The sequence below is a fragment of the Anas acuta genome, chromosome 2, assembly GCF_963932015.1.
Source record: "Anas acuta chromosome 2, bAnaAcu1.1, whole genome shotgun sequence".
In the NCBI taxonomy this organism is placed as follows: Eukaryota; Metazoa; Chordata; class Aves; order Anseriformes; family Anatidae; genus Anas; species Anas acuta.
In genome coordinates, this window is record NC_088980.1 from 115747617 (window position 1) to 115761514 (window position 13898).

The 13898-nt window shown below is 37.8% G+C and overlaps 1 protein-coding gene across 2 annotated transcripts in view; it reads left to right on the top strand.

Moving 5' to 3' along the window:
- CDH2 (cadherin 2) overlaps window positions 1-13898 on the top strand; it is a 117974-nt gene that overhangs the window by 75523 nt on the left and 28553 nt on the right. For both annotated transcript variants that reach the window (XM_068671815.1, XM_068671816.1), the window contains 5 exons: window positions 3373-3599; window positions 5446-5592; window positions 6345-6500; window positions 8211-8355; window positions 9389-9561. In XM_068671815.1, the coding sequence (XP_068527916.1) occupies window positions 3373-3599; window positions 5446-5592; window positions 6345-6500; window positions 8211-8355; window positions 9389-9561 (848 nt within the window). The remainder of the gene's footprint in view (window positions 1-3372; window positions 3600-5445; window positions 5593-6344; window positions 6501-8210; window positions 8356-9388; window positions 9562-13898) is intronic.

A 13898-nucleotide genomic window follows, 5' to 3' on the forward strand; every position in this document is an offset into this window, starting at 1 on the left:
TTGCCAACTTGAAGGGACTTTCAGAAAGCATGTCCCCTTTCAGTGTGGTTGTTAGCACATATATGACTCGTGTAAATAGTCATTATTTTCAGTGACCAAAAAAAAAAAAGTCCTCTAGCATTTTTGGCAAAAAAATCTTTGATTAAAAACCTACAGTCAGAAATCCCTCTTTGTTTGTACCAGTTGAACACTGAAAAATGAGGCAAAGTGATCTAAATCAAATTTACAAGACTGATAACCATACAGTTGTGGGGAGAGTAGCTACTGTACAACCTGTACTCTGTCAAGGTAATTTAATTATGGATGGTTATACTTGAGTGTAATTTGTTAACGTATGTTCCTTGTAAAGGGAGAATAATTCTCACAAAGCACTGGCAGTTTTTAACAGTTTTACCAGGATGCTGTCAAAGGAAAGGGGTTTTCGTCAAATTTTCTAATGTAGAGTTGCCCGGAGGAGGAATATCAGTGAAGTGGCTAGGAGCATGTTGGTTGTTGGTTGCTGTTTTTTTTTTCCCCCCTCTGTGCTACAGTCTGTATGTAAGAAGATGGGGGGCAAGGGTGAGGTCCTATTCTTCATGAGTTTAAATATTCAAAAAAAATAATATATTACGTTACTGTGTAGTACTTGGAAATAAATCTTTATAAAATGTTGTAGTATCTTTTTCTTAAGGACCATAATGCCTGTAGCAATCCTTTTAAATTTCACCTTTATCAAAACCAGTGATGATCAAAGTTTGGATTAATATTCATTCTCTTTTCAACTTGGTTCTTCTCAGAAGTTAGTCTTGAGAAGAGCCAGAGGTGAATCTTACTCTGTCTTCATCCTTTTGGTCAAGACAATCTTTTGAAGAGCAGGTTCAGAGAGCAGCCATAGCTGAGATTAGAGGTCATCTGAGGCACAGAACTATAGGTTATATGGCTCATTTTTTCTCCCTCCCCTTTGGCTTCCTAATGCAAATTGTTCCTAACTGAAAGTTTTGTTTGTCAACGGGGATTACGCTTGGCGGAAGCCCAACTTTCTCTTCAGCTTTCTTGGGGTGTGGGTGGTCTGTGCATCTGAACCAGCAGCGTACGAGCAGCGTTGTTCAGTTCTCCAGTCTCAATGGTTGACTTCTTAAAATATGAGACATAGTGACTTTTGAGTAAACTCTTAGTGGGCATCTCTCTGGTTTTGTACTTACCAATACAGAATATACAGTTGTGAGGGTCAACTGGTCAGCGTTACATCCTTAGGACAGTGGTAATGATTTTGGGATGCTAGTACGTTCATTTTAACCAGTAACTTTATATCCTCGGTTTTGGGTCATGCATTTTCTCACTTAGCTGTTGCATTTCAGCATACCGTCATGGTAAGCTGATTCAAGTGATGAGGCTAAGTGCTAAAAAGAGAGGGTGATGACGGCTATAGTCGACATCTTGGAGCTGGATCTTTTCTGCTTGTGAATTTTGTCCTTCTATATGAATCACAAACCAGAGGCTCTGTTATCTTCTCCAAGACTTGCAGACCTTTGTAAAATCTGTAGGAAAGGAAGTTGCACTTTATGGAGCTGGTAGAATGGGGCTGAGGAGGAACAAACCTTAGTGAGCACCATCTATAAAAAATTAAGCTGAGGGCTAAGTGTTTATTAACATTGCAGTAAAGCACTCCCACTGCTAATGAGGAAGACCTGAGGCAACATCTACAAGGAGCCGTACGAGAAGCCCTAGCAGTGATGCTTTATACCAAGGGAGGTGTGTTCTTCCTGGATTCTGTGCTTTGTGGCACATGGCGTGCAAGGTCATCTCCCCAGGAAGAGGCAGGCATTTCCCAGAGGAAGTCTTTCAAACCACGTGAGACGTCTGGAAAGAGCAGTGTCCCTGCACAGCCCAGCAAGCTCAGTACTGGGAAGTTGGATGTTTTTATCATTTGTTTTGAGGGGTGCTGTACTTTGTCTCACTTTAGTACATGCTAGACCCATTTTAAGAAGTATTTTATAAAAGCTGTTTTGTCAAGAGAGGGCAAATGGAGGATTCCAGATAATTGAAAGGGTATAATAAAGAAACAAATTCTAAAGAAACAAAAAATATATGTCATCTGAACATCAGCTTGGTCCTTGAAGTTCAAAGAAGAAAAGATAGGATTCTTCTCAATACTTTCCTGTAACCAGTGCATTACAGAAGAAAGCATATGATGCATGGCATTTAGTCGTGATTTTTCTTGAGAGGGACCTTTAGGTTTTGAAGCTAAATAGTTTGTGCATGGTTTAGCACAATATAAAAAGTCCAATAACTGAAATGAGGCATAAAGTCTCATTTCATCTTCACTATGTGCATTTCAGCACAACCTTCATAATGATGTTTTGAACTTCTGTTGCCCATATGATCAAAATATTTCACAATGCTTTGGAAACATTAAAGGATGATCATTGGCTTTAAAACCACACATCCATTTTTTACCTACTATTATTTGCAGTAGCCCAGAAGATAAGTGGTAGTCAAAGCAATTGGGTAAAAAAAGCAGTAACCTGTTCTGTGCTCTTCCCATCGTTACCTATACAATTAGTTTTGCTGACTTTTTGTTCCAGTGAGCATCTTTCAGGTGGCACAAAAGGAACCAGGGCTAGGTTGGCATTAAATAAAAAACGGGTAATTCCTAAGTGGGTGTATCGATGTGCATGATACATGAAGTAGCTTTCAAAAGAAAAATAAATAAATAAATAAAACATAAATGTCAAGTCCTTAACTTAGATTTTCACTGTGAGGTAATTATTTACTGCTGCTTCTGTCTTATGGATGAGGACTGAGGAAAATTAAGCCAAGAGCTCATAAGTGATGTACCTGAGATATTAGAACTGAATCATGGATTAAACAAGACATAGCGGGTAATCTCTTAACTGACTTGGAGGTTTCTGACTTACCATCATTGTGAGAGAAAGCACTGGAAGTACAGTTGTGTTTGTGATTATGGTTGCAGTGCAATTAAATCCATTGAGGATTTCTCAGCTTGTGATGATTTTGACTTGATTCGATCTTTTTGTGAGGCTTGAGGTGCAAATCCCTAGAGATGCTTGCTAGAAACAAACTGAAATGCAGTGTGGGATATGGAGGGAAACGTTTCCTTGGTTGAGGGAGCTTTAGGAGGCAGGCAGTGTATCTAGTGTTAAAAATTTTCTTTTTACCTAGTATTTCTCAGAAGAATATCGATGTTACATCACTGACTCACTAAACTGTAAAACTCACAATTACGTTTGCCATATTGTAATAGCAATTAGTTACTTTTTTCTGTTTCTGAATATTTGTTCTTAATTTTATATTCATTTTATATCACACACAGTTCAAATGGGCTGCTTTTTCATTTTTTTTTGTTCTTCATTTTGTATGTGTGTTTTACAGTGAGGTTTCAAAGCTGTGATGGAAACAAAAAAATACACTTTGGAAGCAGTGAGCCAGAAGATTTTAGAATAGATGAAGACGGTGTGGTATACGCAGAGAGAAGCTTTCAACTTTCAGCAGAGCCCACAGAGTTTGTAGTGTCTGCTCAAGACAAGGAAACCCGGGAAGAATGGCAAATGAGGGTGAAGCTAACCCCTGAGCCAGCATTCACAGGGGCCACAGAAAAGGTAAAACAACCAAATGCCATCTGTATGAACGTATCCCCAGAAACAGGCTTAAAAATAGAGTTTTGATTCTGGCTGTCATGCACCTCTCCATGAGATATTCTACTAATGGGCAAGTACTGCATGTATAATTGTGAAGCTGGAGCCTTAGAAAGAGCTCCTCTATTGTTATTCTGTAGCTTTGCTATGGCATGGAAAGGCATGTCTGTTTAAGTATGTAGAATTCATTTATGTTTGAGCTTTTTGTTTGTATAGTTTGAGATTTATACCTGAATTTAAGTCAGACGTGGTCATTTCTTTATTTTAAATTGCTTGAGAGTATTGCAGTATTTATTCAAGCAGTTAAATATAACCGCAAAATAAACAAATCTGTGCTACAGTGCATCAGTCAAGTTTATTAGATGGGAGCTGTAGATTTGCAGCAGTAGTAGGAAAGCATTTCTGGCAGGGAATATTGGCTTTGTCTTGTCCCTTCATAATCGAATTGGAGACTGTAAATTATTCATGATTCCAGCACTGCTTGGTAAGGAAGATAGTCTCCCTCTGCTGGAAGCTGCCATAGGATAAACCATGTACTGTAACAGAAATCACACCTATCAATATACAAATAACATAATGTATTTACTTTAGGAAAACAGTATTAGGCCTAGTATGTTTGTCTGTAATATTACTTACTGCCTGCTGCTTCTTACCTTCTCTTATAAAGCGCTTAATTTACAAGTAAGGAACAAAATTATTCATGGATTAATATGCCTATTATGGATACGCATTAAAGATTTAAGCATAATTTCAAAATAGATGGTGTGATTACGCAGGACGTTTTTCTGAAAACACTTTAAAAATCAAAGCTGTCTCGTCATCTTTTTTTTTTTTTTGGCCAATTTGCTGATTGTTTTTACACCTTTTTAAGGAACATTTTTAACAAAGGAAATACTGTCATTTTGTCTGTCTAGTAAAAGAGCAGATAGATATGCAATGGCATGCGCTGTTCTTTCCAAAGATCCAGTTCAGGCATCCCTAACATCAGTAGAATACAGAGTAGTGGAATTTGGCCTTCAGTTGGCGTCTGTTTTTAGTCTGTGACACATTTGATTAGATTAATGAGAAAGGGAAGGGGTGGTAGGGGGAGAGATTTTCTCTTAAAAGATTGGGAAATGTTTTTGTCTCCCTGTCTCCGCCCTTAAGCAAGCTAGCGTGGTTATATGTGTGGCATCCAAAGGCTGAAATGACTGCAGCTATAGAAGGGAATAGGCGAGGAATGTTGACACCCGGCAGAGATTAATGCCCAGTGTGTAAAGTGGGTCATCTACAGCATCCATCATGGCTGACATAGGTTTAAAATAATTACAGCATTAATTCTATGGGATTTAATAGGGTCATAAATATTTGAGACATTCCTTACCACTATGTATTAAACTTCTCTTGGAACTCAAATTATATTTTAGAACACCCAGATCTAAATTTAATGTACAGTAACACATTACCTGGACTGAAGTTCCAGCTAATGAGAAATACATAAAGGCGTACTATTAAAGTCTGCAAAATATTAACTACTTTCCTGAAAGTGGAGAATAGTTTACACAATAGTGCCATGTTATAAATGGTTTATAATTCCATTTCTCCTCCAACATGAATGAGGAAAAAAGAAACAATTTTTAAAATTCTGTAGTACAGTAGTAAATAATAATGACTATTTTCATATGCCATTGTTAATGCAAATAAAACAGTTCTGTTAATGCAGATGAAAGACAGCCTTTCAGTCAATTGTGCAATTATATACAAATTATTTTATAACATCTAGCAATTCTCCTCCTAACATGTGCTTAATTTTACCATGTACCTGGGAAAGGACCAAAAGAAAACTGAAGAGATCATATTTCCATGGCAACAATATAAGCACAGCAGCCATCTGAAGAGACAGAAGAGAGACTGGGTTATCCCTCCAATCAACCTACCAGAAAATTCCAGAGGACCTTTTCCTCAAGAATTAGTTAGGGTAAGGAATTTAATAGATATGTGATTTCAGTGGCCCTTGGATAATTCTGGAAGAGACTTTGTGTGAATGATGTATTGTCCATAGTCCAGATCTTTATCAGAGTGTTTTGAGCTGATTACTTTTGCTACCTCTGTGCATAGCAGGTAGGGGGGCTGCTAGTTTTACTCATTTTTTAAGTTGTCCCCATGCTCCTGTACTGGTGGAAAGTGGCCTAGCTTTAGGTGGTAAGTAACCTGAGGACTTCCTGCTGGTTGAGGAGGATCTCTGTAGGTCCAGGTCTCCAGTTAGCTGCACTGGAGTTTTCCAGATGAGGAATTGTATGGAAGTTGGCAGGAGGAAACAGGACGTGATGGGGGTAAGGGATGCAGGCTGCTTCACAGGACTGCAGCACTGACTTGGCATTGCCAAAAGTCCAGCACAGGAGGGCTTCCATTCTGTACTGGTTGGTCATGATGGACTTCTACAAGGATTTGTTGAATTAAGCTGAGTATTGGCACAATGGGAATGGGATGAAGCAGATATTTTCATGATCCTGGAAATCTATTGACCAGCTTTCTGACAAATGAAAGAGTGGAATTGAAAACCTCAGTTTTTATACTAACTTTATACTATTTCCAGAACAATTTATTCAGTTATTTTCACAAGCTTAGCATAAAGACTAAAAAAAGGCAAAAGATGTGCTACTGTCTCAGCAGCAGTCCCATCCATTGGTTGTTGGTTGTTAATGTAAATGTTCTCTTTTTGATACATAGATTAGGTCTGATCGTGATAAAAGCCTTTCGCTACGGTACAGCGTGACTGGCCCAGGAGCTGACCAGCCTCCAACAGGAATCTTCATCATCAACCCCATCTCAGGACAGCTGTCTGTGACAAAACCTTTAGATCGTGAGCAGATTGCTTCTTTTCATGTAAGAGTTTAATTCACCATAAATCAGATTATCAAATTGAAGATTAACATCTGCTTCAAACATGACTTGAGCAGCCGGCATTTAGTTTTCTATGAGATATGATTTGAAGAGTTTGTAGCAGATTTATATTTATTGTACTTAAGGCTAACTCTTACTATGTCTAAGCAGCTTAAACGCATTAACATACATAAACAGTGATTAAATGTATTTATATAAAGTAATTTTAAAAGATTGAAATATGGATACTGTAGCTTATATTTCAAATGCAGATCATTGATCACAGTCGCCTCCACTATTGTATATTTTTCAAAAGTTTACTTTTAATTTAGCAACTTAAATTAGGGTGACTGCTATTAGAATTGCAGCAGCTGTGATTTGAGAAATGGATAGGAAGAATAACCTACCAATTTTCATTTTCAGGGGCAAATCTAAGCATTTTAATTGAATTGTAAATTAGGTCTGTCAGCTTACAAAAATGATATTCTTTGCTCTAAAGAAATTGACGGAGTAGACTATGGATTCCAGTATTAGTCGAAAAGAAAGTGTTGAAGGAAGAGAGGAGACTGAGCTTTGACTTAGAGTTGTCTCTGCTGCTGAGAGACCACACTAGAATTGTTACTGAAGTCACTCAGGTCCTAGAGAAAGCTTCAAGCATGTTGTGAATTAAAACATTCCACGTCTGTCTCTCTGGGAAGCCATTTGAGTGCTACTCCTGAATAGAGGACATAGCAGGTGGCATTTGTGTATAGGGCCTGCCTCTTTTAAGTGCACAGCAACTTCAGCATCCACAAGATTTTACTGAGTTTGGCATTGGCAGTTTAAGGTTAACTGACTTAGGAATTTACATTTATATGAGGCATTTCCAGAGTAGTGAGTTATTCATGCCCCCTTGCTCTTTTCTAGTAGGTTTGTAGCCAGAAGGTAGATATATAATGGTTTTCAGCAAGACTGCTTACAGGAGGAAGTTGCTTTTTGCCTAGCAATTGCTAGGCTGTGGCCTAGATACATAGGTTTACATTTTCAGAAAGTACTGCGTTCCTTTTTTTTTTTTGGCTGTCCAATTTAAGATGATTTAGGTAAGTTTGGCTGTCAAAGGTAGTTACTCAGACACTTTTGACAATCAGAGTATTAAGTTTAAATGTCTTGGCATCTTTGAAACTCAGTCCATAAACTTCAGCTTAATTTTAGCCTGGACAGATTTTGTTGTGTTTACTGACAGTAATCTATCACAAATTTTACCTTGGTGTTCTAGGTAACACAAATAGATAATATCAGATAAAAATTTCTGAAAATGATCCCAGTGTCCATTCCATTTGGATTGCTAATGACATATCTTTTAAAGTTATCATCTGCTAAATATAAATACGCGTGTTTTTAGAGAGCGTTTTCCAACAGTGATTATTAAAAACAGAATTATATTTGACTGTAGCATTGGTATTAATCAAAATTGTATGATTCAAAACTATTCTCAGCAAATCAAAGAAGAAAGTATGTAAACTTAAAATAGTTTTTTTTTTTTTCTTTTTTTGTTGCCTGAACAGCAGTTCCATTATCATACAAGTTTTCAGGTTGCTCAGTATGGGGAAGCAGTGACAGATAAAGTACATTGAGCTAAAATTGTCTGGTCTGTAATTTAATCCCACTGTTAGTGGCATCTGTTTATGATTGTATGTTGTGCAAATTCTAACATTTTTCTGATAATTTTTGCAGCTGAGAGCGCATGCAGTGGATGTAAATGGAAACCAAGTGGAAAATCCTATTGATATTGTCATTAATGTCATCGATATGAATGACAATAGACCTGAGTTCTTGCACCAGGTTTGGAATGGGACAGTCCCTGAAGGGTCAAAGCCAGGTAAGATGGGGGCTTTCTAAGCTGCGGGGAAAAAGGTATGCAGTTACCCCCTTCATCGTCTTCAAACTACAACTCTGTCAAAGGTGTCTTAAAAATGTGATGAGCGAAATCTCATATACTGTCTCGCTATTTCACCTTACTTTTAACTCACTTTGTAGCATGTTAGGATTAATTTCAAAGAAGGAAAGTATATATGAACTAAAACAGAAGGATTTAAGAATATTACTTTCAGGTTTCTGTTTTTGAAAGTCCTATTTATAATGTTGCAGCTCTTCCAGTTATATTCATAATAGCAATTGACATTCATTTAGTTAACATCGGAGGGTTAAAGAGTCTTCCAACAGATCCAGCTTTAGTTCAAAATCCCAGAGACTTGGAAATACAGGGATTTGAAATCAAACACTTTCATTTGAATTCTTGAGAAAATCCTAAACGTTGTTCACATCTCATTAAAATTCTAATCAGCTCATATTTAAGTTTGCACTATGGCTGAAACTACTTCCTTAATTTGTCAGTAGTGCAAAATGAAATTATTAGAAAGGTTAGCACAAGAAATATATTTTCTCACTTCACAGTATTGACTTGGCATTTGAATTGGAAAGAACATGCATCTCAAAGACCTTTGAAAAAGTATTATTTACACTGATTTTCAACCACTATCAGTATGTGCACCAATTCTGAAAATTAAGTATATTTCCTTTGGCCCAATTAATAATATTTTTATCTAAACATTGAGAAGCTGTGTTGTTACAGAAATATTATTTATGGCAGAACTGTAGGATTTCACTGTTTATGGAGCTTCTTCGGTTATAAACAAACCTGATATTTTATAAACAAAAAGTATTTTTATCTCCTCTTATGTATTTTAATTACTCTGTTGGTGAGTCTTGGGTTTAATCAGTTTGTTTTAAGTAAGAGAAGGAATGTACAGAGTTTACCAAAAGAAATACATACTTTGACCATTGCTTGTAAGTGATCTTGTGTAATCTGAGTAAACTGTTTATATAAAATCAATTATTTATCCTGCTGCTAGGAACCTACGTGATGACTGTTACTGCCATCGATGCCGATGATCCCAATGCACAGAACGGGATGCTGAGATACAGGATCTTGTCACAGGCCCCAAGCAGTCCCTCTCCCAATATGTTTACAATCAACAATGAGACTGGTGACATTATCACCGTAGCAGCTGGGCTTGACAGAGAGGTATGGCAAATCTTAATCCCATAGGCTAGGTTGTGTAGAGTGTGTGTAGATGCGCGGGTTTTGCCAGTAATTTGCAAATACTCCCCTCCACCTCAAACTTTCTCCCTTTTATCACCCATTTGACACTAGTTATTATACTAGGTCCAGAGCATTAAAATAAATAAATAAATAAAAGAACAATTAGCATCCAGATGAAAATTAGACCCCCAGATACTTGGTATTTATAGTCACTCTCAAGCCCATTGGGTTTGGGAAAGAATCTCATCTCAAAAGCCTGATTGCTTTTGAGGAATGGGTATGCACTAAAGAAGAGCAGTGCAGATAAGGCTTCAGGTGCTCAGCTTGGGTGCTGAAATGGAAGGTATTCCTCAGCTCTAGCCCTGTCCTCTTTACTGAGCTCTGTAGGCAAAGAGTAGATGGAAAACTGAATTGGATGTGTTTCATTTATCTTAGAAGCTCCAGGAGAGGAGCTCGTGTCCTCCTCTTCTCTCTCTCTGCTCTTCCTAGCTCTTCACAGAGAGGTGTAATTTTAAATCTCCTGGTTGTTGTATTGATAAATGTGCAGTAATTCCCTGATCAGAACTTTGCTGGTGAAAATAAACCAGGAAAACATCACTGACTTTAAAATTTCAAATGTAGATGTCTCTAAGAAGTAAATCAGGCTGTTTTTGAAATTATATAGAAAAACGCTTATCTCAAGGCCTGGATACATGTTCAAAACCTTAAGGAAAAAAAAATCTGACTGTCAGTAATTCCCTGCCACATCTTGGGCAAGTCCCATTCTGTCCAGGCAGATCTTCACTGGAGAGGGAAAGTGCCAAATCCTCTGCTATGGTTCACCCATCTGTGAGGTGGGAATAAAAACATTTCCCTCCCAACTTCAGATCTGACACATGGACTAACTATGTTTTTGAACCACTTCAAACTTCACAGGAGATAAGCATTATTTTATAAACAAACTATAAAATCCAAACAAATCTTAATTCAACACATCTTGTTTCCACTTCTGTTTTACTAACCTCATTTTAGCTTATTAAATCTGAAGGATTTGGGGGATTTTTTAAACTGAATTTACAGTTTAGCTTTCAGCTGTTTGCTTATACTTCGTTAAAATGGAGAACAAAAGGATGTTCTGGGTAGGCTATTAATATTCTGCTGCATTTTGCAGTATGAAAGTGCCAATCAGAATATTTGAAAAGCTAAACAGACTGTCAGATATTGCAGTTAATTTTTAAAATTTTATTAATGTTGATTCTGTTAAAGATATTTTTGAAAAGGAAGGATTTGAGGAAAGGAAAACCATGAACTTTACAGTATTGCACTATTAAGTTAAAAGAATGATGGGTGGCTTTGCCCTTGCTTTTAAAATCCTCTGGTCATCTTTGGCAGGTGAACTTTCAGAAGGACATAGTGATAACTGAGTTTTATTGCTTAGCGACTGGCTATACTGGAGAGATTTAACTCAAAAGGAACCAGCTGTCTTTGCAGCTTAGACCCTCTTGTTAACAGTTGCAGAAGAGTTGTCATTTGCCATCAGTCTTCCCAATGGATCACTGTACTGATACCCAAATGAGTATTTATAAACATTTCTTGCACGTGTTGAATATTAATGATTAATATTAAAGCATTCAAATATCAAATTAGACTAATATAAGATAAAATGATTTCCTTCCCAAGCCATTGCTTTGCTTCCTTCATTTCCTGAGGTTTGTGAAAGTCAATTTAATTAAAACAACAAGGAGACTAGACAGCCAGATCTGAATCAAGCAGGTCTTCCGACATTGCTCCGGGGAATGTCATGTTGCGCTCAGGCTTCGATGCAGAGGTAGTGTCCATGAACCTCCACTGGGCTACCAAAATCTTTCCTGTTCTCTAAGTCTTGATCTCCTTTGTTCTCTAATTAGGCTCACTGAATACTAGACACGATTTTAAATTGTGACATTTATGTGAGCATAAGTGTTGTAGGCATTCAAAAAATTGATTTGTACAGAGAGGTGGTGGATGCCCCATCCCTGGAGGTGTTCAAGACGAGGTTGAATGAGGCCCTGGGCAACCTGATCTAGAGGGTGGCATCCCTGCCCCTGGCCAGGGGAGTTGGAACCAGATGTTCTTTAACATCCCTTCCATCCTAAGCTGTTCTATGATTCTATTAAAAAAAAAAAAAAAAAAGGTGGTTCCTTTGATAGGATTTCGAATAGAACAGAATTGAACAGAATAGAATAGTTTAGTTGGAACCTACAACGATCTTCTAGTGTAACTGCCTGGCATCTTAAAGTCTAACCAGAATAGTCTGCTGGTATTTTTTCACATACAATGCATTGTCCATATGAACATGCACAGGAGCAGAGTTGCTTAGTTAAGGGACAGAGTAGAAATCTTTCATTTGCTCTCCCAGATGTTGCTCTTTCACGAGTTCCAGCTGGTCTCATTTCTTCCAATATTGCTGTGGAAGAATCTGCAGTGTTAAAACATCTGTGGAAGAATCCACTACAGCATTAAAACATCTGCCTTACTGCTGGAGGTGCAGTAGAAGTCAGGCATGGTACTTAAATTTACACACAGGCATTCCTGTCTCACGTGAGGTTAATTCAGTGAAGTGCTCTTTTTATTTGGCCTGTGTTGAAGTGGAAAGATTTGACCTGATGAGGTCTGTGTTCTTTCTTGAAGCTGCCAGTTCGTCTTTGGATGTGTTGCTGCAAAGTCTCTGTGCAGGCTGCTGACACATGCTCAACGGCTTACTTCTGGCTGCTTCTCAACCCTCAGTAAAAAGAGGAGAGCAACTTCCCCTAATTTCCCTGTGTTTGTAAAAGTTCTGTGCTAGTTTATTTTCCTGAAATATCAGCCCCAGTGGCTGATCTTCTGTATGCAAGTGCTGGAAGGGGGAAAAAAAAAAAAAACACAACATATAAGTACTGGCTTTGGGGGCACTTTGGTGAGAATTTCCCATGCGCTTCTTCTGTTGGAATTAAATAAGAAGGTTGTGTGAAAGTTGAGTCTCCGTGTAATAATAATGGAGTTTCCTTAATGAAATTTGCTGCTTGGGATCAATGTGCTAAGACCCAGATGAATCAGAAGCACCTGCTGTTTCAATAACACAGAGTCATCTGGCTGCAAGATTTGCTTCAATACTGCTCTAGATTTTATTGCTTCACAATAAGTATTTTTTTTTCCTGGGTGGAAGCAGTGAAAGTATTTCTTCGATTCCCTCCTGACTGCTTTTCATGTTGTTGTCATGAAGGAAACCTTTAGAATGTTTATTTAAGGCTTTTGAAGGCCACTTTGCAAGTATATTTTCCAAAGAAGTATTTGTATACAAGTGCACTATTAAATGTTTATATTACATTTCTCTGTAAATAATATTAGTGTTGCTTTTTTTTAAAGAACTGTGAGATTCATACACAGTAATATACATTTGGAGTGTCTTGTAGGGATTCCATTGTCAAAGAGGACGTACATAAATTATCTTCAGTGACAGATAAAGATGTATACTTGTTTCAACTTGTTTTAAAAACTTCTCTTTTTTCAATGGCTCATATTTGCTGCTTGGAAGCATGCATACCCTTTGCATCTCTCATATCTGTAGCAGTGTCTGGACAAAATTTGAAAGAAAGACATTATTAATGGCACTGTCCTTGCTTATTTTTGGTATCAGTATCCACAGTCCTATTTTGTAAATTATTTCCATGAAAAATAATCTGTTGTATAGCTCAGTCTTCAAATTATGGGGGAAATTGTCAGCAAATGAAAAACTATGCTTTTCTATTTCTGTTTTGCTAAACAGTTTCTGCCTGCGTTAGTAAACCATTCATGAAGTGGTGTTTTCAAATCATAGCAATTTAAGTTTGTGGGGTTTCTTTTGGAAAAGAACTGAATTTAGGATGATAACACGCAGCTCTTTATGAAAAACAATAAAGTATGCGTAACATTTGCATTTCACGGTAGAAACTGTTGAAGAGTTAAAAGCAACTTCTGAGCAACTGCACAGAGTTTCTAATTTTATTATTTATTTATTTATTTATTTTAATTCTTATTTTTAGCTACAACCGCCTCAGCTCAGTGTTACAAAGCCAGCCAGTCTGAGGCCAGCTCTCAGCGGGGCATTTCTTTTTCACAGAAAAGGAGGCCTGTGCTCTGGCGAGCATCCAGCCCTGCCTGGAGAGCTGGGCTCCCCCGGCTCGCAGGGCCGGTAGTAAGGCTGCAGGCAGGGAGGAGGAGGTGGCAGCCATCTTCTGCGGGCTGTTTAACCTTTATGGAAGTAGTCCGTTGGGTTGCTCCCTCCCCTTTCCTCCGTGTGCTGGTCTCCGTTAGCCCTGACACCATTGGTTTCCATAGCAATC